Genomic DNA, 17,087 nt, shown 5'->3' with positions numbered 1-17,087 from the left:
AAAATATCACGTTTGTTTAAATATGAATTAACCCTCAAAATCTGTCAGGGGGTGGCCATTTTGCCTCTTACCGTCAACTGAAATGACATTACAGTGCTTAATGTTGCATTCGAGGATAGTCGGAAGTCGGATATATCAGAGTTGGTTCGAGGTGAAAGTAAACAACCAAAATGGCGGATAGTGATAAATTGTTTTTTATGTTGGTCCTCAAAACTCATTTTGACTTCTCGCAAATTTACCTTCTCGCAATTTTTGCTTCATTTATTGTTTTAATCGTATTTCATGAGCATTCCATACAGTTCAGTGGTTCACCGTATAATTTTATGCAGGGAGATAGCGGGATACTGTCACGTATGTTGTTACGTGAAGTTATGTCAAATATTTATGAATGAAGAAAGATATCTAGTTGTATACTCGAGTAAATTGTGTTTCACCATTCATGGTCTGTGTGTCCAAAGGGGTCGCCATTGTAGAGCGATGTCACACTGTAGCCTGTCGGTGAAGTCCGGGTTACCGGTACTTTTTCCCCCCGACTTCGCAAATGGGATTTCCGAGTTCAAGGGGGCGTTCCCGTACACACTTCTTGGTTTGAAGTCGGAAAAGTTCCTTAAAGTGAATTAAGGAGCACACACTCGCTCGCACGCACATATGCACACACACACACTCACATACAAAATAAAAATAAAGAGAGAGAGCAATGATGATGACATGTCGAATCGGTAACATTACCTAATGAACAATACTGAGCTCTCTCTCTAAAAAAAAAAAGAGGAAAAGTCCGACTTTCGACCATCCTCGAATGCAGCTTAAACTTGCGAACATCACATGACCAAAAAACAGGTGAACTGTGACAGTGCGACAGCAGGCACGGACTTACATATGAATGGATTGTCATTACTGCTTGTTGGTAGCACATTGACCGACAATCCATTCATGTGTAAATCAGTCATAAATCCGTGCGTCCTGTCGAGTCGCGCCGAGAGTGACGTCATGCAGCCGACAAATTCTGCTTTCGGAGGACCCAGCCTTGTGAATTTGGACACAGGCAGTCATTACTTGAGCCCTTAAGCACTGTGATGTCCTTTTCAGTTGCCAACAGATTGTCAAAATGGCTGCCTTATAACAGCCCATTGAGGGAAACCATAATTACAACAATGTAAATGAATTTGACACCCCAGATAATATGTGTCATTATCTCCTTTAGTCATAGTTGAGTCGAGAGATGGAGCAGGTTTCATGACTCAGTACTTCTAAGAACTTTGTGGAAACATTTATGATCACCACATTCCACTTGCAAATGCCTACTGTATGTGTTTAGCGTCGCTTCCTGTCACGTCAGGAAATTCAACAGGGTTTTTAATTACAACTTGTGGAACTGAGCAAGATTCCTACGATGGAACTGGATGACTCGAGCGTTATGTTTGGACAGCAGCTATATAGTAATTATCAAGAGAGTTGCTGGATGGGACTTTTATTTTTGTTGTCCTCTTGAGTGCAGAGAGGAAATGGCAGTCTGTGGCCTGAAGGCGTTTTGTGTTTGTGGGGGGGGACAGAAAATTGTTGGTTTCGAATGACATGTAAAAGAACCTGCTTTGTTTTCGACAATTGAAACGCTGCTTTGACGCGGCGTATTATGGTTACTATTGCATACTGTAGCAGTGGCGGGGCATGCGTTTGGTACCTGGGCTGTGAATGAGGACCTCTTCAACAGCCCATAGAGGCCGAGCAGGATGACATGACACTGTGAATATTTGCCACGGAGCTTCCACCATGTGCTTCCTCCTCATCGACCTCTTGGGAGCAAACAAGTCCTGTTCTCCTTCACTGCCTCAAACAAGGTCAAATATATTTCAGGATGAGGCCTGGGAAACCAGTCCGACAAAAAAAAAAAAAAAAAAACACTACCACATGGCCCTTTTATTATTTATTTTTCATCTGGAGTTGATAAGGCCCCGAGCGCGGTTTTAGGTCGACGAGGCTTGTTGCAATAAGGGTCATAAATGGTGATCAAAAGCAGGAAGTGGCAGGATGTTCATGTCACCGCATGACAACCACACATCTAGGGATGATGTTGAAATAACACAGACCGAACGGGAGGTCATGTGTGCACATTTATACCACTTCAAATATTTTTATTATTATTGTTTAGGTAGTTATTATTTGCAAATGATGCTTAAAAGATCGATTTTTTTTTTGTGTCAACATCATGATTATATAAACACGCTTGGAACAGGGGTGCTGAACTGTAAATATTTATACGGTTTACTGAGGTAATTGTAAGAGTCAGTTCGCATGGGAGAAGCTATTTTGGGGAAGCAAAAGTGGGAGGAGCTTAGCCTTGGCATTCATTAGAATGACAGCGTCAATTATCAGTTGAAAACAAAAGTTTTTCTATTATTTATATAATAAAAAGGGGAGCTAATTATTTGTGGCTTTTTACATAAAGATGTGAATATCGCATACGGGAATACATTAAATCCTAAAAAGTTACATTGCTGCAAAAGAAGAGGAAGCTGTCTCTGTGTGGCTTCTATAGATAGTGTACCCTTTAAATAAAATATGAGCATGCAACTTTTATAAGATACTGTTGTTATATTCCAAAGCTGCCAATTATAAAACACAATGATGTACTGTATCAAAGTATTGTAACACACTGAATTTGTCCTGTCTAGTGGCAATGTGCTCACATGAGAATGTAGTCAGACATTGTTACACAAACTCGTGGTAGCCTATATTTAGACTATTTCCAGAGTTGAATGACACACAATAACAAACTAACCAAATAAAAACACAAATATGACAGACATGCTATGCTGAAGATACAATTTTTTTTAGAATGACTTTTTGTACAAATAATACAAAATTCTCATGTGAACACACTGCAAGATGTTACTCAAGATGACATAATTGAAATGTTTACATACGCCTAATGCATATTTAATTTATAAAACATTAGACTAAAAATATTAGAATAAAAAGTCCAATCGATTATTTTTTTTGATTTTATCAAAAAACAAAAAAAACTGCAACTCCAAAGTGGCTATTTGCGGTGGACAAGCTTGGAGTGCATCGCTGAGGTTTTGCAAGTTTTGTGGTTCAGTCGTCATTGTTGCAGTCTGTACACAGAATCTGGTCACGGTCCGGGAAGAAGCCGGAGCCGACCAATGACACGGAGCATCGGGAGCACTTGAAGCAGGGCTGGTGCCACTGTCGCTCTTCGAAAGAAATGTATTTGCCATCGCCGAAACCTGTCGGGACACAATTGCTACATTACATGGTTATATTAGCCAGTACACTGCAAAAACTGAAATCTTAAGTAAGATATAATTTCTTAAATGTAACCTAAATTTGCTTACTTTGCTCTGACAAGTTATTTTTTTACTTAAAGTAAGATTGTCAGACAAGATTATTCTGCTTATTTTAAGATACTTATTACTTAATTATCTTATCTTTTTAAGATTACATTTTTTTCTGTATCTTAGAATTAGTGTTTTAAGCTTTTATTTTAAAGATTTAATTTGCTTGAAATAAGGCCATTTACATTAAAAAAAAATAAGTTATATATAAATAAATAGGCTTATTTTCGGATTTAATTTTCGTGAATAAGATTATAAACCTAATTTTTAGATTAATATAGATTTACACATTTTTCTTATTTCAAGAAATCTAAGTTAGTAAAATTATCTTACTGCACTGGCAGATAATTTCCCTTGTTTCTAGTAAATTTACACTAAAAACAAAACAAAAATCTACATTAAGATAAAAAAAAAAGAAGAACCAAACAAACAAACACCAAAAGGTGTAGACTGAAGCCAAAGCTTATATTCTACCCATTTCACATAATAATAATAATAATAATAATAATAATAATAATGTATGAAACAAACAAACTATCACAATTTTGTACATACATTATACACACGCATTTATACACCCATATAATACAGTATCTGGTTTCAACTGGTTTCGGCCCGACGCCAGCGATATAACTATTATATACAAAACTAGACTAAGTGTAATTTCTGCAGAAATTGCATGGAAATGCTGAAAGCTAAATGCTAATAGCTGAATGCTAATAACTGAACGCTTATGAAGTAAATTGAAAGATAAATTATGTGAAAATTACAGAGTATTAATTGTATAAAAAGACACGTACCCTCCATTCATATCGATAGAAAAGTGGAACTATTGATATCCAATAGAAAAATGCACACGCAAAAATTAACTCAATAGCGCCACCTAGGCATGCAATACCCTCCATTCATATAGATGCACAAGTGGAACTAATGATAACCAATGGTGAAATGCAAAAAAAATATCCATCAACAGCGCCACCTAGGCATGCAATTACCCTCCTTCTATAATTGCCATGGATATATTTGTAATGTACAGTTGGAGGTTTGCACCCGCGACCTCATGGTTACTGCACAATGCATTTTACCAAGTGCGCCACTGAGCAGTATGAAAGAGCGGGTAATGGTGATCAGTTGTATGAATGGAAGTGGGTGTGGCAGGTGGGACTTAAAAAACGTTTCCAGCATTCCCACAATAAACAATACTGGCTCAAGAATTGATCCCTGGGGAACTCCACATAGTGCCTTCATTAATACATCTAATTAATTCTAAAATCTGCATGGTTGAACAAAAAAAGAAAAGAAGAAGAAGCAAAATCAGCCAACAAACAAAAGCGCTGGAAATCAGAATCATCACCGACCTGTGATGGCCGTGTTGCAACCGGCGCATTTTTTGGCATAGAGGCTGCTGAAGCACTTGACACAGTAAGGTTTTTCCCCCTCCGAGGTGAAAGGTTGTCCGGCCAGAGTGGTTTTGCAGCCCGTGCAGAGGAAGCACTCTTTGTGCCACACCTCGTCCCTGTAGGTCACCCCTCCTTTAGTCAGAGCCTGCAGGTCAAAAACACATTTCAAGAATGAAGTCACATCAGGGTTGACCCATTTTTTAATTCTTTTTTTGAATTGATTTGACTCAATATGCTCTCCAAGGTGTAAAGTCATGCGAGGCCATGTTCACCGTGTTGCAGTGTCTGCACCGAGGAGCAAGCCTGCCCTCGTAGCACGGCACGCAGTAGTAATTGTTTTTGTCTGGGACGAAGGCCTCGGCGCCGATGGGCTTGTCGCAGCCGTGACACACGAAGCAGTCCTCGTGCCACGTGGAGCCGCCGTGCTCCAACATCCTTGATCCTGTCAGAGAGAAAACACCTTTTAAAAAAAAAAAAAGAGGGAAAGTTTGGGATGGTTATCTAAAGTTCATGTGAGACTTTGAAATATGTGATTATTCAACATGATGGTTAAACCTGTTCTGTGTATGCGCCAGGATTGATTGACATTTCACACTTCCTGGTATTACCAATTAGTATGTTGTAAGAGTTGATCCAATTTCACTTAATTGATGTGAAAATGAACATTCATTCAATACAAATAAATGTGTCTTTGTTCACCTATCTATCCCAGCGACATGTATTGATTGATTTTATTTAGCAACCTGAATTGCATTCTAAAACTGTCAGCAGCTTGTAAGTACAGGATTTATGCAGGTATTAGCAAATCAATTTGAATGCTTTTTAATGCTGTTTTTAATGCAACTAAAATTAATTTAATGCCTATCTCGTACACACGCACACACATATATGCAAATACTCTTTAGATATTAGGGCTGTCAGTCCTTAACTATTTGTAATCATAATTAATCACTTGAGTTCCATAGATGATTGAAGTTTAATTGCAAATTAATGTACAATAAAATATTTTTTTCAGGTTTTTCATACTCTTGTTAATTAACATGTCAGTCAATTACGCTTTTTAAATCATGATTAATCACTTGATTTATATAGTTAATTAACAATTAATCGCAAATTAATTGCACATTATATCTGTTGTAAATATACAATGAAATATTTTTTCAAGTTTTTTATACTCTTGTTAATTAACATAAAAGTCGATTACGCTTTTTAATCATAATTTGTCACTTGATTTGCATAGTTAACTCTTTGACTGCCAGACGTTTTCAGAAAAGGGATGCCGTGGGTGCCAGCCGATTTAAGCATTTTTGACTGATCTTTCAAGGTCCACAGAAAATTATGTGTTTGGACTATGGAAACACACATACTACCAAATGAAAGATTGGACTCTCATCTTTCATCAGAAAAAAAAGTTTGTTTCTACCTTATTCCGTTTTTCAGTAATCAACAATAGAAAATGGTTAGTTTCAGCTCTGTTTTGAAAAAAAAACGTCTTTTAACGTCTTTGGCACTCCTCCATAGGATTTTACTAAACGTTATTTAACGTTTTTGGCAGTCAAAGAGTTAACTCACAATTAATCGCACATTGTATCTGTTCTAAATGTACAATAAAATATTGTTTTCAAGTTTTTCATACTCTTGTTAATTAACATAAAACTCAATTACGCTTTTTAATCATTATTATTCACTTGATTTCCATAGTTAACTCATGATTAATCACAAATGATATCTGTTCTAAATGTAAAATAACATGTTTTTTTCAAGTTGTTTATACTCTTGTTAATTAACATAAAACTCGGTTATGCGTTTTAATCATAATTATTCACTTGATTTCCATAGTAAATTCACAATTAATCGCACAATGTAAACATTTTTTCAAGTTTTTCATATGCTTGTTAATTAACATAAGTGGACAAATATGGCTACCAAAAACAAATGTGGTTTTATCTTTGAGTTCATTGATACAGTAACTGTATAGTAATCCATAGAGTTATTTGAAGTTAACAAGCTATGCTAAACAGTTAAAAGGTGTGAAACATTGAGTAATACATTTGTGTTGATGTCATTTTGTCTGCCACTGGATGGCATTGTTGTTTCATGTTGTACATTGGTAACCGAACCAGTAAATTTTTCTTTTCTTTTACATCAATCGTATTTGAGTTTTTAATGCCTGTGGACATCGTAATTAATGCATTTTAATGCCACAAGACCTTAAATTACAGCAATTGAATGACTTTTAATGCTATTTAATGACCTGTGGAAACCCCGAAGTGCATTCCAGGCTGAATACTTTGAATATCCCTCACACAAGCCACAAGATAGGAAAACATTTCAGCCATCCGACACCACCGCAGCAGCCACAGCCTGAAACCGCCTTTGCAATCATTTTGTCACATCGGACCTGTCATGCCTTGAATGAAAATTCAGCCCGTTATCACTAAGACCTTCTTTTTGCCCAAAAGTACAACTTGGAGTGCGAGCTCAGTGATCTCACCAGGCATAACCTTCTTGTCGCAGACCACGCACTTGGAGGAGAACTCATTGCTGTAGCACTCGCTGCACACCAGAGCGTCATCCTGCCTGGTGAAGGGCTCGTCGGCCAGAGAGCGGTCGCAGCGCATGCAGCGGAAGCAGTGCTCGTGGTAGTGTTGGTCATTATAGAAGAGCTCCTGCAGGAAGAAGTTGTAAAACATGGGAAAACACTCAAATGATATGCTGTCAATGAAATTGACCAGAACAGACAGTGTCCCTGTACAGTTGGGTTAGGATGTGACTGGTTCAAATGAGACAGTGTTGTAATGATATCATCAAAAAATGACACCCCCAGTCATAACATATTACTCACGATCAATGACTAATGATGACATTAAACCATCTGCACTTAACTGTGACTTAATGCAAGCAGAATATGTTTTCTTCTCAATGTTCTGTCCCTTAATTTCCTCATCTTTGTCACCCATGGGATGAGATTTCTTTTTTATGTTTCTTCTCTGTTGGCAGCATGGTGACCTAGTGGTTAACCAATCAGTCTCACAGTCAGGAGCAGAGGTGGCAAATCCAGGTCCAGAAAGTAAGAACCCTGCCACACTTTGGCTATAGCCCCTCATGCTAACTATCTAGCTAGCTGGCTCCCTAGCAGGTAAACGAGCACCATGCTAGCTAGCTATTGTTGACATTGTTAACATTTTTACTGTTTTATTTTACATTTGACCTGTTTTGCGTTTCATTATAGATGTGTTGATGTAGGTGTAATTATGTTGACCTAATATAACCTGATGAGTAATGCTTTTGACATTCTTGCTATCTTTTCTCCTGTTTTCCCAGACATGAGAAAGTTAATATGTTTCGTATGTTTATCTAAGAAGTCTAGTTCCTGTTCGTCAGAAATCCGGTTTTCAAAAGTTCAAGGACGATCTAGTTTACTGGGAAAATGCAAACTCATTCTGTACCTCACGGGATGACAGAGGCGTTTCCTCATGTTTTGAATAAAAAGGCTGTGTGGGCAAAAGAGCACACACACATCTTGGATGACACTGCTTGGGTGATATGCAATTGTGTGACCAGAGATCTCTGTAATAAATCAACCTTGCAAGGACCCTCTTCACAACAATCTCATCTTTGATTTATTTGAACACGCACAAGTTTAGAAGGATAAAGGTAATCTTTCACTAGCTAGCTAGCTAGCACCTGGGGCTAAAGCCAAACTGTGGCAGGGTTTCCAGAAAGTAAAAAACATGCCTCCGTTTGGCTATCTATCTATCTATCTATCTATCTATCTATCTATCTATCTAGCTATCTATCTAGTTAGCTAGCTAGCTCCCTAGCAGGTAAACAAGCACCATGGGAGCTAGCTAGCTAGCACCTGGGGCTAAAGTCAAACTGTGGCAGGGTTCTTACTTTCTGGACCTGGATTTGCCACCTCTGGATCCCTGTTCAAATCACTTCTGGAACATCTCAATGCCCAAGGGTGTCACCCAACCCCAATGAGGACAAATAGTACAGAAAATGGATGGATGCATATTTCTTGAACAGCTGCTTGTGCTGCAGTTCAACAGCAGTTCATATTGGCCTTTTGATAAATGGGCCCATTAAACAGAGGGCGAAAAAACACATTTTACAGGCGTCGCAAAAACAAGTAGGCGAGGGAGAAAGAGAGATGGCGAAAGAGGGATGGCCGCCGCTACGTCTTGTGAGCAGGCTCGAGGGCCAAAGTAAGCAGCGGTGTAATTTACTGTTGCTCGCTCACAGGGAGCTCGTGATTCACAGGACACTCGTGGCCTTTGTGACATCTGCGGGTGTTTTCTTGGGAGGTTTCTATGGAACCAAGAAGGGATGCTGCAAGCAGAGTTGGTTTGAACCTGTAAAGTGCAGACCTCCCCCAAGGCAGAACGCTTGAGTGTGCTCATGTCCTTCTGTTGGTTGCTTAACAACAGACATTTTATATGATATCATGTCCCAGAAGTCTTTGCGGCAGAGCAGTTCTAATCAAGTGGGTGGAGCTAACTTTGATTAACACTCTGCAGAGTTGGTTTAACACTAAATAAATCAACTCTGTCATTTAAATCAGCTTGTGTTAAAAAATAAAATTGAAAAGTAAGCTTACTTTAGCATTATGCATGATTATTTCTTTACATTCCTGGCAGGTTTTGGCATACAGGCGGTCATAGCACGGGATGCAGTGGGGGTTGTCCTCCACTTGGATGTATTTGCGTCCGTACAGCGACTCGTCGCAGTTCTTGCAGTCGAACCGATCGCTCATGATGTCAAGATGACCTCCTGCGAACAAAGAATTCACAGTTTAGCAAACATCCTCAGCAACAAGAAGGCAAAGGGAGGATCGGGTCAAGGGAGTTGGTCAAACACAGAGATAGAAGGAAAGGAAAGGAAGGGAAGGTCTACAGCTGTAGTTTCCAGATATGTGGATTTATCAACAAAGGTGAGAGAAAAAAGCAACGTTTCTCAGTTAAATGTAAATTTAACACCGGAGGCATTTAGGGTTAAATAATGTTCAAAATCAGTTCACGCCAAACCCACAAAGCATGTGAGGTAAGGCCTAAAGGAATTCAAACTAGGCTGATTCCCTGTGAATCAGTACTTTGGTCATTACCTAATCTACGAGTGTGTCCCCCTTCCTCCCACTCAGTCTTGTGCAAACCCTCTGTGGCGTCTTGGCATTGACAAAGAACAAGCAAACAATATTAATTGTTGGAAGCTGAAATGAAGCACTGCTCTTTATTTTAAAAACTATTGAGGGCATTTTTATTTGTTTGCCTATGTTTAAAGGGCAAATTTTCACACATACGCTAATAGCAATAACGCATTATATGATTTTATTTTTGTAGGAACAAAAACATGACCTAATTGTAATAGCTTTAACATCCGTTTTCTATACTACTTTTCCTCATTAGGATCGTGAGTGAGGTGTTTATTCCAAATGAAGTTGTGGGCAACAGGCAGTTTAAATATTGTAATATTTTGTAACACTTTTATTTGCGTTTATTGTATTACTTTATTATTGTAATGTCCTACATCATTCAATCAGTGTTTTAGTCTATATTAGCCACTTATAGCAATCATTCGGTCACCACCATTAGCCAAAACCTTAAACCACTTTGCATTAGAGGCTGGCCATACGTTAGCCTTTATTAGCCACATTAGATTGGTGTTAGTTTCTTTAGCATTATTATGGGCATAGTTATCATTCTATTAAAAATACAAACATGTATTAGACTCTGTTTAGTTTCTTAAGCATTATTACGGGCAAAGCTATCAGTCTGTTAAAAATCTAAGCCATGTTTTAGCTAATAGTTTGTCGACAGATATTAGCATTGTTAGCCCCATTTGATTGGCTGTTAGTTTCTTTAACATTATTATGGGCATAGTTATCATTCTATTAAATATACAAACATGTTTTAGCATCTGTTCAGTTTTTTTTTTAGCATTATTTAGGGCAAAGCTCACATCTAAGACATGTTTTGGCCAATAGTTTGCAGATAGATATTAGCATTGTTAGCCCGTTAGTCACACAATAAGCTAATTCTCTCTAGCCGCAAATGGTAGACACAGAATGTTTGTTTAAAATCTGCTGGGAGTGCAATTTGTAGGTTGTACTATAACTAAAATGTGACTGAGCATTTATTTGGCCTCCTTCAGCAATATTTTAGCCTTATGTACACAACTTTGTTAACCATACATGTTGTCTGCCCATTGATGGTTAGAGAGTCATTTTATTTAAATTCCAACTTGTGTTAATAAATACAACTATAGACAGAGTTACATCCGTGATTTGGACACCAGCCATCAGTATTTTGTCTTCATTATTATTATTTTTTTTTTAAATCCAACATTTTGAACACAACATTTACAAAGACATGGCTCTTTGACATCTGTCTTTTTACCCTAATTTGGGCACAATATGGCTTTGTCATAGTTCAAGAAAACCTTGAAAGAGGAGATGACCTCAATAAAGTGCAGCTGAGAAACCAAAAGGCTCTGAAATGTCCCTTGGGAAACAAGGAATGAGCCGAGACCCCACTGACTCCCTCGGTTTAGGCCTCCGTCGAAACAATGACATGACCCAGAGCTCACAAACTACCAAAGACCTCTTATATTTTTCTGAAAATAAATTGTGTGGTTTGTTATGAAGGCGGTTAGAAATAATGATCATTCATGAAAATGTTTCCTGTTCCAGAATGCTGACCTTTATGGAACAGCTTTAAGTATGCATCTGGTGTGTAAAGGACTCATCTTTTACATCTACCGTCGTTTACATTCCGCGTGTCTGCACAGCCATCAGATTCAGTAACCAACGATGCAACTACCGTATATCAGATAAACACACATATAAAGATATACACAGCTTCTTCTTGGTCCTGTCTTCATAAGATGCTGAGACGTGGCTAGATCTTTCGAGACGAGACTATTTGAACCCTTTGGCATGTTAGTACTGGGAGTTAAGACAACAACAATGCTTCTTTTCGCTGGGTCAAAAAACAAACACACATTCAAGTCAAAACATCCCATCCTCTGTCTGTTTGGTGTCACACAACATTGTGAGTGAGGAAACCAGTCTGACTGAAAATGTCTAAAAATGGCCATTTTCTATTCAGGTTGATGCTTGCCTGGAATCAATGCCACTGCACAACAATGGCTTTCCTTCCGGATAGCCATTTGCCCCCCTGTGTTTCTCGTCTGAAGCCACAATACATGCAAACACATTTGTGAGGGTTGCAGCTGTTGTCTCCCCCCCGCCCCTGCCCCTCCCATTAGGAATCCCAAACAGTTTGTATGGGATTGGTGCTACTGCACAAACAGTATATAATTAGATGTACAGTATATTTTTAATTTTCGTTTTGGCCTTTTCTCCATTTCTGTGTTCATCTGATGTTTAAGTGGCAGATTCAAAAGTCACATGTTTTTTTTCTTTTTTCTAAGACTATACCGCATTTTCATTGTGCCTTTCAGTAAATGACTTTCTTGAGGATTCTGATTGGCTAAGCTTGTGTTAGGTGTTATGTCTTCACCTGTTGACGTAGCATTTGTCTGATGCTAATTGGGTTGAATGTGAAAGTAAGTGATGAAAGAATCTCTGAATGTTTTCTTAACTGGTTTTGTTTTGAGTCCCTTTTTTTTTTGCCAGCAAAAAGTGGTGCTCAGAAAAGGATTAGGGCCAGTGAAGAGAAAAAGTTGGCAGGATTCTGACTTTATTCTCAGAATTCTGACTTTAAAGCGAGAATTCTGACTCTGAGATTAAACCAAGTAGGGATTCCCACTTTAATGTTGGAATTCTGAGATTTTAAAGTCAGAATTCTGAATTAATGTCAGAATTTTCAGCCACTGAGAATCCTACCTAATATCCCCTTCATGGCTCGCCGCTGTTGTTTTACTCGGCAGCAGCGTGACAGGTTTGTTACGATCGCAGCCAAGAACTCTACCCACATGCTCTGCTGGGGTTGCTGTTTATTTTCCCAGTGGAGGAATTCAGACATTTATTCCATGATGAAAACTGTTGTGCTAAAGTGCAGTGCGGCAAGTATTGATGATAAATAAATGTGTAGAATCTGTGATAATACATTTAGTCATTGACTCTTTGACGTTTAGTAAAATCCTATGGAGGAGTGCCAAAGACGTTAAAAGACGTTTGTTTCAAAACAGAGGTGAAACTAACCATTTTCTATTGTTGATTACTGAAAAACAGAATAAGGTAGAAACAAACTTTTTTTCTGATGAAAGATGAGAGTCCAATCTTTCATTTGGTAGTGTGTGTGTTTCCATAGTCCAAACACATAATTTTCTGTGGACCTTGAAAGATCAGTCAAAAATGCTTAAATCGGCTGGCACCCACGGCATCCCTTTTCTGTAAACGTCTGGCAGTCAAAGAGTTGATGGTAAATTAGTCTCAACACCTTTTTGGGGCATGTGGAGTGGTTCCATTTAGTGTTGTCACTATCAAATATTTTTAGAATTGATTAATCATCCTTTGATCCTTCCTCTGGTCTCCTGACTTCACGACTCTGGCGGGACCCTGAGGTATCCGATTAAGGTGAAGGGTTTGGGATTTTTAACAGGTTTCAGGTGAATTAAAGAGCACAAACTTACATGCACAAAAAAAATAAACATATTTTTAAAAATAATAAAAAAAATAAATTTAAAATTTAAAATTTATTAAAGAGAGCGATGTTGACTCGGGAAGGCTGCCGAATGAATAAATACTGAGCTCTCAAAAAGAAGATTTTTTTTAAATTAATCTATAGATTATTCAATCGATTAATAGAGGCAGACGACCACTCCCATTCAAATCATCACTGAGTGGAAACTGGCAAATGAATCACTACGCCACCATATGAAAGATTTTTAACCATAAATGTTGACATAAACCTACATTTTTGAGTACCTCTCATGTCGGACCCATTTGGCCCTAAATGGTGCATTTTATATGAAGGTGTAATTATTTGCATCTGCATGGTGCCGGTTTATGACCACATTATTGTTGCACAGTTCTTTTCGTGGAAAATATCAGCAGCACATCTTAGAACATTTTCCAACTTGGCTGCACATTATTATGATATGCTTGGAAAATGGTATGAGAACAGAACCTGGACAGAGAGATGAAGCTGTTTTCTTTTGGAAGGTAACAATCAGCGCTTTCTTCTTTTAATGTTACACTTGCCAAATGACCCAAAGCGGTACAGTCAGTAACAAAGTAGGTTTATAATTACCTCCCCACTTTAAACTGTTTATTCCCACTGGAATAGATTTGGAGGAGGTTTAACGGCTTTCTCCTGCTTAGCACAGTTCAAGTATTGTTTTCCTCCCGACTTCCACACCCTTGACTTTGGGGGGGTGAAAGAGAATATTGATGGAGGAGCGCATACAATACTGGTGACCCGTGGAGGAGCCCCGCCTGCAGCTCTGGAGGAAAAGTGACACCCTCGGGTTTGCAAAGTGTTAACAGTAAAAACGAAGAAACAAAGCTGCTCTATTTCAGCCATCAGATGACCGTGCCACCTTTCATCCTCGGTACAAAGACATTCAATGTGCTTTTGTTTCCGGCCCCGCGACGACACTTTCACTTGCGCGCAAACACAACGTTAAGGTACGGCCAGTAATGAATAGAAAGTATTTATTAATTTTTTTTTTATAGTTAATGAAAACAGTTTGCTACTTGATCTGTTTGTTATTTCATTTGGAAGTCAGTTGTGCGCTGCAGAGCTTTCTGAGTCGGAGGCGTTTCGTCTATAAATGGTGATGGCAAAAGGCAAGACGTCAAACCTGCGTAAGAGGGAGGTTATGTAAGACGCATTAGTCAAATGTATTTACAGTTTGGGGAGTACTGTATGTTTTTTTTTATTTTTTTTATTCCAGAGAGTTGAAGAAGAACATTTATTTGATACATTTAGTCACTAGGACTTGAGTTATGAGGTCACCTGTCTTTTGCCTGAAATATTTATTGTATTTATCAAACTCAAGTGCAAAATAGATTATTTCTGCTCAAGGCCCAAAATAATCTACTAATATAATATTAGCATGCGCTGTTCGTATCATTTGGGCAGGATAGTGATGGCTTCTCTCTACAGTAGTGAACATTCAGCACAGTCTCAATGTAAGAATTTCAGAGGAATGTGATTGTGGTCAAAACATAGCGAAATTGTGCGTTTCTGAGTACGCGGGTGGGAAAGAACATTTTTCTTCCACCCTCTGTTTTATGTAAGAGCAAACAACGAATTACTGTGTGAAACAAATAACAATACCAACAACAACCACCTCTTCAGAAAGAGAATTGTAATGTCTGCAGGGGTTTCACTGAAATGGCTCAAGAACAAGATGCTGGTGTGCTGCTGATGGAAACTATGAGCCTGATGAAGGGTTTTCTTTAGGGGAGGGGAGGGTGTGGGGGGGCATCTATGACATCATTTTAACTCACAAGCATGAATGAGCTGTAAGCATGTAGCAGGCCAATTTTAAAGAATCATTTATCTTGTGAAAGACAAAGCAGGAGACTTATAGTATCCCCATTATGACTGTCTTTAATAAAAAAAATAAAAAACTTAATAGTAGTTCATGGTTACTCATATTTGACCCATTTTAGCCCCCCAACTCCCTCAGACCATTTCCGTATTCTAAAGAAAGGACACACATCCTTTCGGGTGCATCCTGGATGGTAAGGGTAACATGTTTGATTTTCAAATACAATAAATAAATAAATACAAATGATTGGCTTTTATACGTTTGCTAAAACCTGATTGAAAATATTTTTTAAAGACAGTAAAAGACAACAAATCCATGATTGAATTATACATGATGATGGAAGGTGGTAAAAAAAGCATTACAAAGAAAAGTTTATTTAAGTTTTATAACTTTAGTATGTTAAAGTTTCCTTTAATTAATTTCTAATGCTTACCTCTAATTCATGTGAGTTATATTATGAAGACTAAAAATGCCAACACCATTAGAATCAATGAATGTGTTTGACTTACCTTTCTTTGCGCATGAGAAGGCAGTTTCTGAGTTGGATCTTTTCCACTCTTATCCACGCGTGTTGCCCTGTTGACAAAATGACAAACAATAACAGTCCTGCGTGGGTTGGTGTGGTCGATCAGAGTTGTACGGGGTTTACACACTGACTTGAGACGGGCGCATCAGATGCGTAAAAACGCCAAGCATTCCTCAAACACCGCCCCTTTCGTCTCTCTCTGCGTCTTCTTGCTCTTTTTTGGCACCTTGACTGGAGTTCCCACTTCTAGAAAGCAGACCATTTGTGGCAATGAGTGGATGTTAAGATAATTAGATGTACAGAGAGTAAAGGTTTGTGAAAATCAGCTGCCCCCCCCAAGTGCCACTTACGTGTTTGTTTACTATAATCATTCCAAGTGGGAGTTGTGCATTCCATAATAATTACCCAAGCTTAAAATCCCTTTGCAGTCAATTGCAGCCCTCAACTTCGTTCTATTTCTTTTGTTTAAATACACAATTGGGGCTTGTATTTATTTACCGAACTGTGCAGTAAGTCTATAGTAGGTTATTTTTCCTTTTCATTTAATGAGAACGTGGTGTGTATGTTATGTCTAAGGTCTACAGGTGGACTGCTGCATTCAAGTATGTATTTCGAAAGCGCCACGGTGTATACGTTTAACTATGCTGCCCTCTTCTGTCCAATTGTGCAAATTACTTAGTAGGCTACTTATGTGACGTGAGGGTTCGTTGGTGGTAGTGGAACACTCTTGATAAGATGAGAAAGCAGGATGGAGACGGATTTCTTCTGGAACGCTCGTTTACTCGTCACGCGCACAGCTACAGCGACAACACTTCCGGACAACTTCTCAGCTGACCAACACTAACCAATCAGGAGCTAGCAAACTTTAGGTAAATGCAAATAATTGAAAACAGCAGATTCAACACGTCAATTTAGCTACTTGTATGAAAAAATAAAAAACAAATATAAGTAAATATATATATTTTAACAAATTAACTTAAATCTTACTCATTTCTAAACCTTACACTCACATTACTGTACATAGCCACCCAGTGCAACGCCGCACACTTATAAACGTGTTGCACATTTTAAACAGTTCTTAAAAAATAAATAAATAAATAAATAAAAATAAAAAAAAGTCTCTAACGCTCACCATGATGTCATTGTGGTGGTGTGTTACAGAATTCCAGTGGCAACCTGTGACTCTCTGGTGAACTCTATGCCCAAGAGAGTTGGCGCAAGTGCTGGCAGGAAAAAAATGTCAGCCAAACTAAATATTGACGCTCTTTGCACATTTTGGACCTTTTCACTAAAGGGTTACTTACTTTTTATTGCGGGTTGTTTAAACAATAACTGCTG

The 17,087-nt window shown here is 38.3% G+C and overlaps 1 protein-coding gene across 3 annotated transcripts; it reads right to left on the bottom strand.

Moving 5' to 3' along the window:
• Window positions 1-1,911: 1,911 nt before the first annotated feature.
• LOC144036958 (four and a half LIM domains protein 3-like) lies at window positions 1,912-17,011 on the bottom strand. Of its 3 annotated transcripts, none has more exons than XM_077547994.1 (8): window positions 16,882-17,011; window positions 15,881-15,995; window positions 15,733-15,799; window positions 9,360-9,532; window positions 7,251-7,425; window positions 5,029-5,216; window positions 4,715-4,901; window positions 1,912-3,248 (listed from the first exon to the last, which is right to left on the bottom strand). In XM_077547994.1, the coding sequence occupies exons 4-8, from the start codon at window positions 9,513-9,515 to the stop codon at window positions 3,097-3,099; spliced, it is 858 nt and encodes a 285-aa protein (XP_077404120.1). In that variant the 5' UTR covers window positions 9,516-9,532; window positions 15,733-15,799; window positions 15,881-15,995; window positions 16,882-17,011; the 3' UTR covers window positions 1,912-3,096. The 3 variants fall into 3 exon arrangements, with proteins under 3 accessions (XP_077404120.1, XP_077404119.1, XP_077404121.1); XM_077547993.1 differs by lacking the exon at window positions 16,882-17,011 and adding an exon at window positions 16,100-16,819; XM_077547995.1 differs by lacking the exons at window positions 15,881-15,995; window positions 16,882-17,011 and having other exon boundaries at window positions 5,029-5,198; window positions 15,733-15,863.
• Between the last annotated feature and the right edge of the window lie 76 nt (window positions 17,012-17,087).

The sequence above is a fragment of the Vanacampus margaritifer genome, chromosome 17, assembly GCF_051991255.1.
Source record: "Vanacampus margaritifer isolate UIUO_Vmar chromosome 17, RoL_Vmar_1.0, whole genome shotgun sequence".
In the NCBI taxonomy this organism is placed as follows: Eukaryota; Metazoa; Chordata; class Actinopteri; order Syngnathiformes; family Syngnathidae; genus Vanacampus; species Vanacampus margaritifer.
Note: the sequence above shows the minus strand (reverse complement) of the source record. Positions and strands in the feature narration are given on the sequence as shown.

Bases quoted from the DNA above. Each gene is read 5' to 3' on its own strand.
- LOC144036958 (XM_077547994.1), bottom strand. From the start codon at position 9,515: ATGAGCGATCGGTTCGACTGCAAGAACTGCGACGAGTCGCTGTACGGA. The intron at 7,426-9,359 runs GTAAGCTTACTT...TTCTTCCTGCAG, and splicing joins TAATCATGCATAATGCTAAA to GAGCTCTTCTATAATGACCA. The intron at 3,249-4,714 runs GTCGGTGATGAT...GTGTCCCGACAG, and splicing joins TTGCAACACGGCCATCACAG to GTTTCGGCGATGGCAAATAC.